Raw genomic sequence first — 17,560 nt, forward strand, 5'->3', positions numbered from 1 at the left:
TAAGATTATTCTCTTCAGATTTTAACACAGTGCTCAGGGTGAAATTTTGGTTTGAAAAATTAGATGAAGTGTTTCCACATCTTTACACTGAAGCTGCATTTATGTATTTCTGAATACTTTTTGTCCACTTGGGGGCAGCAGAGGAAGATTTAAATATTACATTGACATATTATTTCCTCTAGAGAGTTTTTTTGGGAAACCGCTGCATTTAAAGTTTCACTAAGGATAACATCAAGTTTGGGTTGAGTTTCTGGCCACCCATTGTAGGTTCTTTAGGCTCTGTTTTGGTCTCCACCCACTGCTGAGAGATTATCAGTCACTTAAATACTGTTGAATACAAACATTTTTACCAGCTGGTTGCTTTATTTTTTACCTTTGGACAATGAACAGGGGCATCAAGATGGTCGTCTTTGCTGGCTAACATTGAGTCTTTTCTCATCTGGTTAAACTTGCAAAACTTCAACCTCAAATGCAGTTTATTGTCCTAACCTTTGACCCCAAGATTGAACCTATAGAGGAGCTCATGCCTGATTCGAACTTCTAACAATGACTATTTTGTGTGTGTTTTTGGTCTATTCACTGAATTTGTTGCCAAGAAGAACAAATTAGACAATTCAGGCAACTTATTTTATTTCTAGTGAATTTAATGTATTTGCAACATCAGATTGTTGTATTTGCAACAATCTGATTTTGACTGAGGAATCTATCTTTGTAAAGTTAAGAGTTTATAAGCAAAAATCCATTCATCAATTTTTTCCCTGCGTACCCGAGGTTGGGTCAACCCAGACGTCCCTCTCCCCAGCAACGTTTTCCAGCTCCTTCTGGGGGATTCTTAGGTGGGATATATAATCCCTCCAGCGAACTCTGGGTCTACCCTGGGGTCTCCTCCCAGTTGGACGTCCCGGAGGCCCTCCAGATCAAGGCGTCCAGGAGGCTTCCTAATCAGATGCCTGAACCATTTCAACTGGCTCCTTTCAATGCAAAGGAGTAGCAGCTCTACTCCGAGCTCCTCTGAAATGTCTGAGCTCCTCCCCTATCGCTAAGGCTGAGCCCAGACACCCTCTGGAAGAAACTAGATTCAGCCGCTTGTATCTGGGATTTTATTCTTTTGGTCACTACCCAAAGCTCATGACTACAGGTGAGGGCTGGGATGAAGAGTGACCTCTAAATCGAGAGCTTTGTCTTCAGGCTTAGCTTCCTCTTTACCACAACGGTTCGGCACAACGTCTGCATAAATGCCGACGCTGAGCTAATCCGCCCGTCAAACTCACAGCCCATCTCTGATATTGCTGAAGTAGGTCTATTGTTTTACCTCAAATAGTGAACTTTTTTGTAATTTAACGGAGTGGTTTTGGTTCCTTTCTCTAACCAGACTGTGTTATTTAGATTTTTTGCAAACGGAATTGTTTGGGTTTGTGCGCTAGAACAACTTATTTAGGTTCAGGAAAAGATAGAATTTGTCTAAAAAAAAAGACATCACCCAGGTTAGCACATCAGCATCCTAAAAAAATCCACCTCACGCAAATTCTATTCTGCATTTTTTAAAGGTGTCGTAATCCAAAAGCTACATTAAAGAAGCAACAAAAACGTGCTGGTAATTCTTCTAATACCTTTTTATACATTGCACAAACGTATTTGAACTATTAGTAAAATAAAATAAAGATGAGTGCAGCTTTACGAAAACAATGATGTCAAATTATCAGCTCTTATAACAGGAAACCTGCTGAACAACAGTATGCAAATATGTCATAATGTTCCTTTTATATTTGGATGCTTTTACTGGATTTGAAGAGTCCAGTTATGCAGTTTATAATCTAAATATATTCAGACTGTGGCCATTATAACTGTATATTTATAAAAGGGTGTTTGTTGTTTACGCTGCAAAAAGTTGTCTTTGATGTGTTGTATGCTGCATAAAAATAAAGTATTTTTAACCAAGCACCGTTTATATGGACCAGTGTTCCCCCATGCAGTCACAGGTGGTTAACTGCAGCCACAAGGGCGCGCGCGCGTGTGTGTTTGAGTGTGGGTTTGTTTGAAAGAGAGAGAGAGGGGGGGGGGGGGTTAAAATAATCAAATAACCACAAAACAAATGACAACAAAATGCAGTTACTATCTTTATGTTATGTTTAACTGATTTCAGGCACGAAACGGAAGTCAAAACACGTGTCGCTATCAAAATTAAAAACACGGTGAAGCTAGTCAAACTTACAGGAAAAGACACACGTTTCCTTTCTGCAGGTGTGGCCTTCAAAATAAAAGCTCAAGAATTAAAAAAGTTTTTGAATAGGTGTAGGCAAGACAAAAGAAACTATTAAACCGCTCATACACGACGGAAAGAATGAATGATATTGGTGAAATGTGTTTTTCTTGACATTTTGAGTCCTTTACAAAAGCATGAGTTTTCGTATTTATCCAGCACGGTGACAGTCCTGCAAGAAAACAACAACACACATATTACTGAAAACATGAGTGGGACGCAAACTTATAGCTATAAAGTCTCTGTGCAGCACATCCGTTTGACGCTCTGTATTAAAACTACCTTCATTTGCATTTTCTCTATTAAATAAAATACATTCAAATGATATATTTTGTCATACTTTATTAATCCCTGAGGGGGAAATTCTGGTTTACACTGTTATTTAAAGACATGCTTCTCACACACATGGGCCCAAGTGTGTGAGAAGCATGTTTATTTATGAATAAATGGTATGAAAGTATGGTTTCTGACAGCCATGGTATAATAAAATTTATGGATGTTCTCTTGGGGTTTCCGTAATTTAAGGGGGACACCTAGAGCAAAACTCTTGAGCAGGTCCGCCATTTTTATTCTCGCTACAGAGGCGTGATGTCTACCGGGAAAACTCAGGGGGGGCTCATTGCATTTAAAGAGACACACACACCAAAACGGAGCGTTCTGAGAGAGCTGGTTGATACAGGGTCACAAACCTCCTCTGGTGCTTGATTCATGTTATATTTTGACCAAAGCACAGTATAGAAGCTTAGTCCAATACTAAAGCTGCCGATGTGTTTCGACTCCCAGGAGTGACCTGGCTGATGCGCTGTACTGTCGTATGTAGGTCAATACGATACCGTTTGCTATATATTGTTTCAATAACATTTCTGCAGGAGTCTTTGGTTTGCAGCATAATACAATCCGTTTTATTGCAGCACCATGCGAAGTGAATACAGCGTCCACCAGTTTCCATTTATTCAAGTCAAGTCAACTTTATTTAACTTCCTACCTCTAAGAAGTTTTCAGTTTACTGCAGTGTTTTTTTTTTAAACTCTGAGCATCCTTTTTGACCTAGACTTAATATCAGGAGGTTTGATTTGACTTTGTTAAAAGAAGTGTTTAAGCAAAGCCACAAAGAAGAGTTTTCGTTGTTATTATGTTTTCATTTCAAACAAGATTTAAAATAAAAAGAGATTTCCCATTATTGAACAAAACAAACAAACAATACAGCTGCGGTTTCTCCATGCCGCCTGCCACCACAGCGGTCAAAAACCATATGCCCGTACCTTGACAAGTGACGTACCTATATACAGTACCTGTGCCCTAAGCAATAGGACAGCGACACCCAGTGGCACAATAATGAATATGTTTTACAGCTTGACCCAAAAACATGAATATGGCTCTTACACTCCGGCCTCTAGTTGTTAGTGACAGGTGGAGCTAACAATTCACACAAAACAAACAAAGAGCCACAAACACAAACAATGTCATTAATGCATTATCATTAAACATCTTCAGCTGCATTCAATAGACAAAGTTTGGTGACTGGTCTTTCCAACACATTAGACTTTGTTTTAAGGCGAACAGACCGAAGAACACCATGTTTGTCAGTAAATGTTTCGATCACTCGGCCGAGCAGCCAAGAGCCACGAGGGGCAGTTGAATCCATGACAATGACAATGTCTCCAGGCACAAGACTCCTCCTTTCTCTGTTCCACTTTTGCCGTTCTTGAAGCAGAGGGAGGTACTCCTGAACCCACCACTTCCAGAACAGTGGGCTGGGCTGTTTCACAAACAGCCCAGGTGGAAATACAGGTTTGCCTTTCAGGAGGAGGATATGATTTGGCGTAAGAGGTTCAAGATCGTTGGGATCCTCAGACAGCTGGGTGATGGGTCGGTCATTTAATATGGCCTCAACTTCACAGAGAACTGTGAGAAGGTTGTCATCATCCAATTGCTGCTGGTGTAACAGATTTGAGAACACGCCTTATTGTTCGAATCATGCGCTCCCAAACGCCGCCAAAATTAGATGTTCCTGGAGGATTGAATTTCCAGTCCACTCCAGCTGGAATGAGCACTCTTTGGATCTGGTCGTGTTTAAGTGCAGCGAGAGCCTCCTTCAGTTCTCTATTTGCGCCAACAAAATTGATGCCATTGTCGGACAGCATATGAGAAACTTGGCCTCTTCGCTGCAAAGCGTTTACACACGCATCAGTATCCAGTGAGTTTGCAACCTCAAGGTGAACAGCTCTGCTTGCTAAACAGGTAAAGATCACTCCATAGCATTCACACAGGCTTCTTCCTCTTTGACAGAGAGCTGCAAGATGTTTAATCAACTGAATGGCTTCTTCTTCTGAGGATGTGCTCTTCAAACAGTCGTCAACATAGAAGTTTTGGTTTACCGTTTGAATCACATCAGCAGGGAATAATGCCTGACCGTCCTCTGCTGTCTTTCTGAGTGCATAGCAAGCGCAGCTAGGGGATGAAACAGCTCCAAACAGGTGGACGGTCATCCGCAATTTCTTGACTCAAGTCACCCTCAGGCCACCACAAGAAACGTAGGAAGTCTTTGTCGGTTTCTACAACGTTGACCTGATAGAACATCTGCTGTATGTCTGCCATTAAAGCTACAGGCGCTTGTCTGAATCTTGTAAGTACTCCAATCAGACTGCTTGTAAGGTTAGGACCCTGGAAGAAATTATTCTTCCTGGGATGGTAAACACCATGATGGGGGATATACCAGACTTTTCCTTCTTCACAGTCCAACTGATGTTGAGGGATTTTCTCTGCATATCCTTTACCAATGATGTCATTGAAGAAGTTTGCGTACTCCTGATGAAACTGTTCATCTTTCTCAAACCTTTTCTTGAGCCCAAGAATCCTTTGCTTGGCCACTGATAGATTATTTGGGAGCATGGGCTGCTCTTTCCTAAAAGGCATTTTCAGGCTGTAATGCCCAGCCACCTGCTTTGCTGAATGACTGACAATTTCCAAAAACGTCATGTCTTCCCTTGACATTTGTTCATCCTCCATATTCTTGTCATTGAAGTCATGGTTATACCGGGCAGCCAACATCTCCTCCAGTTTACACACAGTGATAATGTTTACTTTTGCAGAGGGAAATTCTGCCTCCATGGCGCCACCGTTTCCATTCAGTGGACCATTTACGGACCATCCCAGCACTGTCCTGATGGCACACGGGCCATTCCCGCAGCTGTTGACGACCTCTCATGGTTCCGATAACCTGGGAGCATTGGTGCCAATTGTAGATTGCCTTGGTCCATCATTTGATTGAGCAACCAGATGTTGCTGGTATGTTATTTCCCTGTTGCTGTTCATTTGGGGGCCACTGGGGGCTTGTAACAGTTTGCAACAATTGTACAGTTTGTTTTCGCCGCACATCCATGGATTTTGGTTTGTCAGATGATGATTCTGTCCGCTGATTTTGTTGTGAAGGTTTCAATGCAGGCTTGTACTCCTTTGCCATGGGGTTTAAAGGGCCCATATTATGCTTTTTCTGGTTTTATATGCTCTTTAGTGTGTTTTCCAAGTGTCCTGTGCATGTTTAGGCACATCTATGTGCAAAAATTCAAAGTCCTCCTGTTAGCTGCAGCATTAGCTGCATGTAACGCTCGTTTCTAGCCCCCCTCGAAAATAATTTGCCAGTGTGACGTCTTGTCAGTGTGATATCACTGATCTAAGCCCATTGGCTCGTTGTGGCAAGCCCTGCAGCTCATGTTGCACGCCTGTTAACTTCTGTAGCACGCCCACGATATGCCGTAGCCTGCGGTAGCACAGTAGTGCTAAGGTGCTAATGTTTTTGCTCCCCTCGGACGGAGCCAGTGGCTGCATTCCCAATATGGTAAAAGAGGCGGGACATTTCCGAGAACCGTGCTGAGCAAACAGATCAGACTTGGCACAAGTGGGGACTCTGAACGTGGGCACTTCAGAGAGCCGGTGCATGGAATGGCAGTACATGAAAACAGACACTTTTTTTCGAACTTTAGCTATTGTGAACATACTTTAATAGGTACATAGATTAAATACATGAACCCCAAAAAGGGCATAATATGACCTCTTTAAGGCAATGACTGGTTCCGCCTTCTCCTTTTCCCTTTCAAAATGAGAGAGAAGAACTGTGAGCATCACAAGCCTGTAATACTGCCAACTTAGCATTGAATGCAGCTAAGTCCACTTTCAAGTCAAGTTCCTCTTTTTTCCTCCTCAGTGCTGTTGCTTAACCCAAAAACATGAATATGGCTCTTACACACAGTACAGATGTTTCAGAACACAGGGGACTGTTTGAAAAGGTAGAAAAGGGGTATAACATGTCCTCTTTAAGTATGTCTATGTGACCTTTGTTCCTCTGGGGCTTCGCTTCTCTAAATGTTACTCTGAACAACACAATCTTTTATTTTGAAACAGCTGACGTGTGTTGGTGTAATTAGCTGTTAACTTGACGTAAGCCGCTCTGGGGACGGGCCGTTGTCGGATTGGATGAGAGAAACAAGATTGCAACACAGCAGCAGTTCAGAGGGGAGGATCTGTGAAGTGAAAACGCAGCATTATCGGTGGAAAGTTTAACTCTGACTCACTCAATCCGGCGGAAGTTCAGCTCCGTGAACGCAACAGGTGTCCGTTTCCCTCCGCGGTTATTCTGTCACTTCTTACTTTTAAATCTTTTAAAGTTTTTTAAAACATGTCAAAACTGCGACCGAGACAGTGTGTGCTGGAGAAAGGAACCAGCGGCTACGGGTTCCACCTCCACGGAGAGAAGGGCAAGACCGGGCAGTTCATCCGGCTCGTGGAGCCTGACACTCCCGCCTCCGAAGCCGGGCTCCTCGCGGGGGATCGCCTCGCGTTCGTGAACGGAGAGAGCGTGGAGGGGGAGAGCCATCAGCAGGTGGTCGCGAGGATACGGGCCACCGCCGGGGCGCTCGAGCTAATCGTTGTGGACGACGAGACCGCCGAGCTGCTGAAGAAACACAACCTGCAGTGCCGGAAAGAGTACGCCACGGAGGGGATTCCCCTGCCGGGCGGGGACAGCGACTCGGACCGCGGGGACACACACAGCAACGGCACCCCGAGGGAGTCCACCCCTGCCCCGCGGGAGAACGGGGACTCCTCCTCGGTGAGGTCCGAGAGGCTGAGTGTGAGCTCCAGCACCAAGGTAAGTTATAGCAAACAGAGTGTTCACTTAGTTACACTTTTATTACTTCTTTACGAAAAACTAATCACGCTTTAAGACAGTTGTTCTCAACTGGTCCAGCATCAGGACCCAACCCGGTCTGTTGGGACCCGAGGCAGAAATGTACAGGGGCCCCCTCCAAACATCATTCGTCCCCATTATGTTTTAAATAATCTGACACCAACAACATTTTTTAGACATGTTATTAAAGTGTCTCCCCCATATTTAGGGCTAGACAAGCATCATTCAGTCATTTACTATTATGAGTTCGGGTTGTCGGATGGGGCCACTTAGGGGGGTTTCCTACTGTCATTTCAAACTTTGCACATTTGCTGTGAAAAGCTTGAAATGACAGTAGTTCACAGCCATTGCTGTGTTTTAAAGTGTATCAGCCCTTGGGGGTCCCCTACTGGCCTGGGGCCCCCAAGCAGTTGCCTGCCTTGCTTGTTGATAAAGCAGCGCCTCACCACCAACTCTGTCATGAAAAATCAAGTACCAAATTAAAAAAAAAAAAAAAAAGTCAACCTATCAGATTTGTTCAATGAAAGATTGTGCAGTTTAGACCTCAAAAAGTACAAAGCATGTCAGAACAAACAAACGAAACAAATATTTTTCCCAGGCACACAATGGCGACCCACTGAAAATGGCTCTGTGACCCACTTTGGAGTCCTGACCCAGCAGTTGAGAACACTGCTTTAAGAAGTAGCTTTGACTCACAATGCTTAATCAGAGGGTTTGGTTTAGTTTCCCTGTCTGTTTAGACTTTAATTAATCCCCTCTGAGCTAAACCTTAAGACCTGTTAGGTCAAAAGGACAGATACTCAATATTTATAGTTTTGTTGACATTTACAAAAAATCCTTAATAGGAAAGCATTGTATTAAGTAAAAAATGTAATCAAAACTTATGTAGAATCAATTGATATAACATAATGGAAGTCTATTCTTTGTTTTTGGATTAATCTGAGTGTTATAAATCCACTTTATGTAATATTTCTTAAGAAAGGCAGTTTTTAGGTTAAGAAACTGTTTCTTGCCAAAAAGTCCAGACAAGGATGTATTTCTTTGGCAACCCAACACAATATAGAGATGCTATATAAAACTATATTTCCATCGTATAGCGTTCTCTGTAATTGATTCAAAGAATTTTTACCAATGTCATAACACATCTGGATATGTTAAAATGATGGCCAACAAGGTATGAGGCGTTTGGATCCAAACACTCAAGAGTCAAGGTCCACTTACTTTGATGTCACATCACTTTAATTGTTTTTTCTTTCTACCAGGAATTTCTTAGTTAAGAGACATTTTGTTGACTAACATCCTGACGGGAAGGTTTATATTTGTCGAATCCAACAAGTTGGATATCTTAAATGTTACTTATTTCTGTGTAGGTTCTCAGTCGTCCAGGTCATGGTAACTCGAAGCTTGATCCCAAGGCAACTGGACTTGGTTGAAGATCTTGAAGACGTTTAACCTCGCCTCCGATGAAGAAGCCGTTGGGAGGAGAGGTGAAACGTCTTCCAACATCTTCAACCAAATCCAGTTGACTTTGGTTCAAGCTTCGAGTTACTGATATCATGAATGAAATATTTTCAGGATGACGTATTCTCAGTCATTGGTTCACAACTTTAATTATTATGCCCTAACATATCCAATGACCTCGCCTTCCATAGTATAAACACTACGGCTCTTTCTGCAGGTGTCCAAGGCTCACATTGTACTCTCTGCTCTGAGGCTACTCTTACCTCTAAGCTGAAAGGTTATTTGGAAATAGATCCCTCATTAAGTAGGCACTTTCAGGGCCAGTGAAAGCCTCTAAGTTCAGACTGAGAAGTGACACAACACAGTGAAACATGCCAGGCCTCTACTCTTTCCTGGTGAACAGAGTCTCTGTCACATAAATGCCTGTCAGTATTTCCGCTTCCCATCTTGAGTTCTCCGTCAGGTTTGGCTTGTCAGACCAGAGGCTTTGTCTCTCTGATGCACGTCAGGCAGACATAGCATCTTTGTCTTTCTTTTTTTAAACCTGTTGTCAAAATCAGACAGGATTACACAAGATTTGAAGACTTGACACATTGCGATAAAAGTAACGCTATCATTACACACATGCAGAGCATGAAGAGCAGCGACTCCTAACATAGATCATGTAAGAGAGGGGGAAAGCTAGTTATAAGGGAAGCACAGAAGTCTTTAAAGGTAGCCACAAGCAATCAATGGTTCAAATAGTTGGATGAATAGACGAATGGCTTAACAGTCAGAAAAAAAGGTTTGAAAATATTAGGGCTGGTTTAAGAAATCGATTCGTCAGTGCATTGCAATTATTATTTTCCCAATTCGATATATAGTTCTTCAAAACCCTATTGGTGAAGGTGGATCAACAGCAGTTTGACACTCAGTCTGGGACTTTCAGACCCGCTCTACCATATTATGAAGTACTTTGAAGTTCTTTTGAAATGCTTTTCTTTTCTTGGATTACCATAATCCTTCTGTTGTCTGTTATGAAACAATTTTCTATAGTTTAGTTTGAAACGTTCATAAACATGGCTGTGGCTGTTTGTAGCCGGTGGAAAGTCTGGACTTTAATTTAAATGTTGTGTAACTGGACTGTAAAATGGCCTCATTGTGGAGGAATTTAGCTCTGAGAATATGACGTGTGTTTCAGGGATTACTAAAATAATGGGATACTTTATTTTTAGGCTTTACCTCAGTGGTCAGCCACAAACACGAGAGTCGTTGTTGTGATGCAGTGTCTTTTTATTTCACGTTGTTTAACTTTCAGCTAATGCTCACATCAACCTTGGTGTTTGTGCAGCCTTCTGCAGTCGTTGCTTCTCCATCTTTGATATTTGAGCCAAATGTTCTTCATTTTATTGTGACTGATACGGCTGCAGGCTTTATATTCAAATGTGAATGGGATAATCCAAGGTATTATCTGTTGTTTGTTTACTATTGTGTGCATTTCAAACACACCTTTTCCACCTGGCCATGCAGTGAAATCAGTTAATATCTAACTGGTTCAATGTTGACTGGCGTTAGAAGTTTAACCAGAGGACTTTTTAATTTTGTTGACTCTTATATCACCAGATTCATGAATCATGAGACCCATTAAACTTTGGTCTGACGTTGGTTTAGCCTCAGGGAGTGATGGAGTCATCAGCTTCGGGGGTTAGCAACTTGAAAAGCAAGTATTGAAGTTGAGATGACTTGTGTGTTGTTGCTTTTTGCTGCACTTGCAGGCGAATGTCTGCTGATAGGGATTCATAAAGAAAAAAGCTGGTTTACAGTAGGGGTGGGAATAGCTGGTAACTCACGATACGATATAATTCCACAAATGTTGGGTCAGCTTCGCCTCTTGTCACGCTTCATCCTTTAACTGGGGCGGCGGTAGCTCAGTCTGTAGGGACTTGGGTTGGGAACCAGAGGATAGGTGGTTCAAGTTCGGACAAAGTCTGGAAGTTAGTCTGGTAGCTGGAGAGGTGCCAGGTCACTTCCTGAGCACCCACCCACTTCCGAGCTACCCTTAAGCAAGGCACAGTTTAGAATAGCCCGATTTAGAACACAATAATAAAAAAGAAAATCAAAATTTAAATGTCAGTAATTGGTGGAATAACCCTGATTTCTTTTTTTAAGGTTTATTTCTTTTTTATTTTTTTTGCCTTTATTTAGAGAAAGGACAGTGGAGAGTTGGAAATTAGGGAGAGAGAGAGAGTGGGAACAGAAATGCAGGAAAGGAGCCACAGGTTTGATTCGAACTTGGGCCGCCTGCCCGGAGGACTTTGGCCTTCATACATGGGGTGCATGCACACTAACCACTAGGCTATCGGTGCCCCATAACCCAGATTTTAACGACTGCTTTCATGTGTCTTAGTCTGCTATTCACCAGTTTCTAAAACGGCTGGTTGGTGATACTATCCCACTCTTGGTACAAACACTCAAGTAGGTCGGCTTGAATGACTGAACTAATTTACTATGGTGTTCATACATGTAAAGATGCTGATTTAAGGACATTTTGGAGTGGTCTCTTAACTTTTTCAGAGACTAGTTAAAAAATTATTCCATCAAATATGGATTTCTGAACTCTTTTTAAGTTATAACAATTATTATTCTGTTGTTTGAAAATAAACAGGAACTTTTTTTCATTGGATTTATTCACAGCCTTCAACAGTTCCAAAATGAGAAGTTTAAAAATAAACCTATAAATAGTAGAACCAGAGAAAAACACAGTTTTTCAGTTTCTGTATATAGATCTCCAACATGTGAGCACATTTTGCCTCTGCTCTGCTGCTACAAACCTCATCTTTGGGTCTTTCTTTCACTTTGTGCGGCTTCAATAAGACCTTCTTTAAGTCAGAGCTCGGGCTGCAGCTTGTTAGGATGCTGCAAACCTCCAGCTACATTCCTCCCTGATGTGAAACTTGGCAGAGCCCAGCCTGACCGATGGTCTGATACTGGCCTCCCAGTGGGACACACATGAGTGGGCCTACCAAAGATGACGTGAAACCAGCCCTGCTAACGCTACAAACAATAGCTCCTTTCACGTCATCGTCTTGGATTGGTCTTGCCGTTGCTGTCCAGGTCTCCGTGGGCAAACTTTTTCATTCTGCATGAAGGGACGTGGTGGAAGTCTCAGCAAAGAGTTGGCTATCTGATTCTTTTGAGATTTATTTTCCTGGGAGATAAAAGCATGAACTAAGTGAGCATGTCATCATATTATGGTAACATCCTGGCCTCCAGCGGCTTAGTCCTCCTCCACACCGAGGAGCCGTCCATTGGTCACCATGGAGATCCCCAGCAGCAGAAAGAGGCTTTGTCCGCAGTGTTTGCATGGGGAGAAAGGCTCCAGGGCCAGGGAGGAAAGCAGAGAGGACTCTCACGCCTCAACAGGGAGGCCATGCTGACCCTGAAATACCTACACCCTCTGCCGACATACACTGTCAATAGTGCTGAAGTGAAGTGAGCATGTGAGTGTGTTGTTTAGGGCAAGATGGGGCTGTCACCGTGATTAAAGCAAATTGTTGTGTGCTTGTAGAAGTGAAAATGTCAAATGGTTATTTAACACTGCTGCAATGAATGGCTCTTTTCTGCATTTCAAACAATGGCCCTTTCCAGAGGTCTTACTGGTGCAAAGAGTTTATTAATAGCTAATAGATTCTCAAGCTGTGCAGAAGAGAAACAGGCTGTAAGGGCTTCAACGTCATCCTCGAAGGCAAATGCATGGGATCATAAACATTCATGTTTTTGTCTCTTAAAGACTCAGATTGTTATTTTAAGTTTCTGACAAGATTATGGACACGATTCCTGCAAAGATAGATGTTTGTGTTGGAGAGTAAAGGGCAAACACGAGCATTAAATCACCCTCTTCAAAGCCCCCAGACTCGTAAATAGCAGTAAATTTACCTTGCAGAACACTTCAATTGTTTGAGTTACTCTCAGTATGACAGCGCACAGGTGAATTTAGCATTGGATACAATTCAGCGATTGGATGAGATTCAAAACTGGCGAATCTGACGGACATGGACGTCGCTGCCAAGAAGAGAAAATATAAACTCTGTGAGGTGAAACACTGAGGGGATAAAGCTTGTTTCAAAACGAGGGTGAACCCTGTGTTGGCTTTCACCTGCAGTAGCAAAGTTGGTCTGCTTCCTGTTGGACAGGCTGGTGCCAAACAACTGCAGTTAGCTTTTGCTAGCTTGCTAAATTATCAGCTTTTCCATTGCAACAAATGTGATATTCTCAGGTAGCTTGCAGTGTTGGTACAAGCAGTAAATTTGCACGTTAAAGTCCTGCAGTTAGTGTGAGCGTCTGTTGGCGATGAGCCAAGGAGGAGGAGGGGCCAAGTTTGAAAGTTGTGTTTAGGCCATTTTATTTGACTTATTTTCGAGTCTTACGGGCTAAAAGCTAAAGCTAATATAATGGTAGGGGAAACACTGGTAACTGTACCCATCAGAAAACTCGCTGATCTACAGCTTCCTCTAGTTCGTTTCGTTAACATTCTTTTACTGGGCACATTTGCCTCAAGATTTTACGCTGCGTTTGGAAGACTTTGATCCTCAGTTTCCACATAAAGGACTCGAGGCGGCTCTCATCTGTCCAAGAGATCATTTCTTACTCAGCCTTTCGTAATCATCTCTTATCACTGAGCTCATATAATCTGTGGAACAGAACAATTAATCTGTCGTTTCACTGACTCATGGTCAGAGATGGCTGTAATTCAACAGCGCTGTCACGTTACTCATTATATTCCATTGATTCAAATCTCTGTGGTTATGGGAGAACACCAATCGATTAGAGACGGGCCTGGTTTGCACTTTCATTACCTGATCCATTCAGTGCTGAAGTTGCAGCCAATGTGTAATACATTCGACCTCAGTGTTTTATTAAAGGGGACACATTGTGAAAAATCCACTTCTACAGTGTTTTTGAACATATATTTGGTTAACCTGAGTGTCTACCGACCCACAAAATGTGAATTAATCTCATCCAGTCCTTTGTTTGTGGTCTTACAACACAGTGAAAAATGCTACGTTTCAAATGTGCTCTCCTTGTGATGTCACAGTGGGATTCTGGTGAAAAAAAATCCCCTCCCCTCCCCTGGTATCTCCACCCATGGACTCCACCCCCAGCCTAGAGGAAAACTTTTGCACAGGTCCGCCATTTTTATTCTCGATAGTGAAGGAGTGATGTCTACGGGGAAAACTTAGGGGGGGGGCTCATTGCATTTAAAGAGACATACACACCAAAACAGAGCATTCTGAGAGAGCTGGTTGATACAGGGTCACAAACCTCCTCTGGTGCTTGATTCATGTTATATTTTGACTAAAGCACAGCACAGATGTTTCATTTAGACCACAGGGGACTGTTTGAAAAGATGGAGAAGGGGGATAATATGTTAAAAAAACAGGTTTTAGGTTATTAGCGCTGAAACCATCTGACCTTTTTAAGGGATATGTCGTCTATGGAGCTTGAACAATAACAGGGTCTTTACACTGATACTGTTATTGAGTTAAAAGTTTACTCCTTAAAGGTCACATATTCAACCAGTTTAAATAAGTCTGAGAGCTGCTGCTCATCTACATACTGATGTCGCACAACAGTTTGCCCTTCGACAAGAAATATTGTGAAGTTTTAATTTTGGTGAGATCTCATGGAAAGAAATCCCGTAGCACCCCTGGTTTTGAGTCATACATGTGCATAATCATGGGCGTCTTAGTTGACTGACAGTTAGGCGTATTGTAGGTGTTTACCAGGTGGCTTAAGACCCGCCTCAACTCCACCTCTTTGTCTGTTTCTCGACAGACTGAAAGATACGTAAATTCCAATATGGAGACCACCATCTTTGGACTTCAAAAATGCCCCTACAGAAACCAATGGGTGACATCACTGAAACTACATCCATATACAGTCTCTGATAAACTTAATAGTCTGCAATTGTTTCTGATGCAAATAAATATAAATGCAATGGCTAATAATAACCTTTATATCCTCCCTCTTTATTTTTACAACAGCTCTTGTCAATAGGAAGACTTATTTGTGTTTCATTAATTAAGCTTGTCAAAGTTTAGGATTAGCTTCTTTTCTGTTTCATAAAATATTAAATTGAATACGTTTTTGACTTGGTTGGGCTGAGGAGGAAAAGCTCGACTTGTGGTTAGAGGCATTATTTTTGGGCTGGGGGGTTGTCCCTCTGAAAGTATAATCAATCTGACGAGAAGTACAGTGTTCATTAAGGATGAAACTAAAGTCAAGGTCGATGAGATGTCTTGAAAGACATGTTTTTGCAATAACTCAAGAACTTATGAATTCATAATGACACCAATAAAATTACCCAATAAACAGGAAACAAACAGGAATTCTAATTTTGTTGCCGTGTTATAAAACAGGAAATGATCTTGTTAGATTTTTACTAGTGTCATATTCACATAAACACTGAAGCACCCACACTCAGTCACCATGCGGCACTGTTGTTGTTACAGTTGATCCATGATCTGAATACAGACCGAGTTCTACGGTTAGGAAAGCACATGATCCGGTCAAATGGGTTTTTTTGTTCACTCTCGCCATTTTTTTTTTTTGGGATCCAATAAAATGATCCGAACTGTGACGTAGATACAGTCTCCAATCTAAAGGCTCAGGCTTTCTCGCTCCATGTCCTATTGTTTACTGTGAGAAGGCAGACTCAGAGGGCAGAACAAACACCTAGCTGTGGGAGTGTCACCCACCTGGGGGAGGGATTACTGCCCTTTGTGATGTCATGAAGGGAAAATCTCCAAACAGCCTGTTTGAGCACATTTTTTCTGAAAAGTGGAGCAGGCAGAAGACGGAGAGGATGGACTTTTCTCATCATTGGGGGGTTTGTAGACGGACTAGAGACACATGTTAGTGTTAGAGGAACATGGTGAAGTGGATTTATGCATAATATGTGACCTTTAATTTCGGACCCTGATGACAGCTATAGTATGCTCATGTTTAAGAATCATTTTTAACAATGAAGTTTCTGAAGAGCCTGAATCTTGATTACATTGTGTGTGGAAGCAACTTTCCATCCGATGCTTCTTTGTTCGGGCTGCCGTCCAAAACAAACTCCATAAAAGTCCTGTTGGCGTCATCTGACTGAGCTCCTCGCTGCCTCCCTGTTTTCTCACTGACGTCGTCTAAATAAACACAGACACAGATACCAAACAGCCTGCAGGTCTTCAGAGCTCCTCATAGAGTCCTTTTATTCTCACAGATAGTGAAAATGAATCTTCCAGCACTTTCTGCTGCAGTTTATCCAAGGACATGATTCTGACAGCGCACTGTGAGCCGTCACTTGGTGATCAGTTTGATCCGGCCCTGAATGAAAAAACCGCAGCTCCATCAAGATTAAATCTTTAGCATGACCAGGATTATAATTTCATTTTGGTTCAGGCAATTAGGACGCAGTCTTTGAAGCTTCTCCTCGTCTCAAACTGAGAGGGCATTCATACCATGTTTCATATGCACTGGGCTTTGGCATCAGCCTTAGGACTCGGCCGGCTTTAAACATTTTTCAGTCGACAGCTGTAAATTGAGAATTCAGCATGACCAATCAGTTGTGGATGAGTGTGTACACAGACATCATCGGGTTGTGATTGGGAGGAGTAAAATACCATTTACTTTGATATGGGAATTATCAGTTATTTTCTGTCATTACTCAGAGAAAATGAACAATAGGTGTGAGAACGCCCTTAATTGCACCAGTAGTGGTTGATCTGAACCATTTTAAAAATCAAGAATTTAGGGGTGCTGGATGGCCTAGCGGTTGTATTGCGTGTCCAATGTATGGAGGCTATAGTTTCCGTCGCAGCAGCTGTGGGTTTGAATCTGGCCTCGGCCCTTTGCTGTATGTCAACCCCCCTCTCTCTCCTCCCCACATTTACTCTCTCTCTTCAGCTGTCCAAGCCAGTAATGACAAAAATGGCCAAAAAATATCTTTAAAAAAACACACTCAGCGGAGAAAGGTGAAACAGAACACCAAAAATGTGGTGTCAAATGGTCATGTCCTGGCCTTTATTCTTCTAGAATGCCATGGGTGTGCCTCAGAGTCTCCTCCAAGGAGGACATACTATACCGACCTCCTTCTATGTTCTAGTGGTATTTATCCACTCTTTGTAGCTTCCGTACGACATCTTGTACTCTTGACTCTCTTTTTTGGGAGTTTTTTTAACAGATGCAGTCGAGTCCACAGACTTCAATAAAAACTTGTGTGTGTTTTTAAACAATCCAGTCTTCATTATTGTATTAATCAATAGTATCAAACGGGGCTAGGGCTGCATGATTATTCGTGAACATAAATAACAATCTCTATTCCGACATACATTCGATATCATTTCGAAATGATTACGATTCACCTGCTCATATTTCACAATACATTCAGAACAAGCTGCATTCACGCCAGCGTCAAGCAGCAACCTCCAGTGTTGAAAATTGAAGCCATTGCTGACATGCAAAATCCTGCATTTCGTCGAGTGTCCACTAGAGGCTGGCTGCAGAAGCACAGGAAGTCACATACACACCACAGCCAAAAAACAGAAATTAACATGTTTACATGTTGGTTCAAAAAACAAAATAGTTCTGATTAGCAGTCTGTCGTTAGGTTGAATGAAATTTAGGCTGAG

At 42.2% G+C, this 17,560-nt stretch overlaps 1 protein-coding gene across 1 annotated transcript in view; it reads left to right on the forward strand.

The window, feature by feature from the left end:
- The first annotated feature begins 6,773 nt into the window (after window positions 1-6,773).
- Window positions 6,774-17,560, forward strand: part of nherf1a (NHERF family PDZ scaffold protein 1a) — a 28,454-nt gene continuing 17,667 nt past the window's right edge. The window contains exon 1 of the mRNA XM_061028204.1: window positions 6,774-7,406. Coding sequence (XP_060884187.1) covers window positions 6,936-7,406 — 471 coding nt within the window. The 5' untranslated portion in view covers window positions 6,774-6,935. The remainder of the gene's footprint in view (window positions 7,407-17,560) is intronic.

This window comes from Labrus mixtus, chromosome 21 (assembly GCF_963584025.1).
Source record: "Labrus mixtus chromosome 21, fLabMix1.1, whole genome shotgun sequence".
Lineage (NCBI taxonomy): Eukaryota > Metazoa > Chordata > Actinopteri > Labriformes > Labridae > Labrus > Labrus mixtus.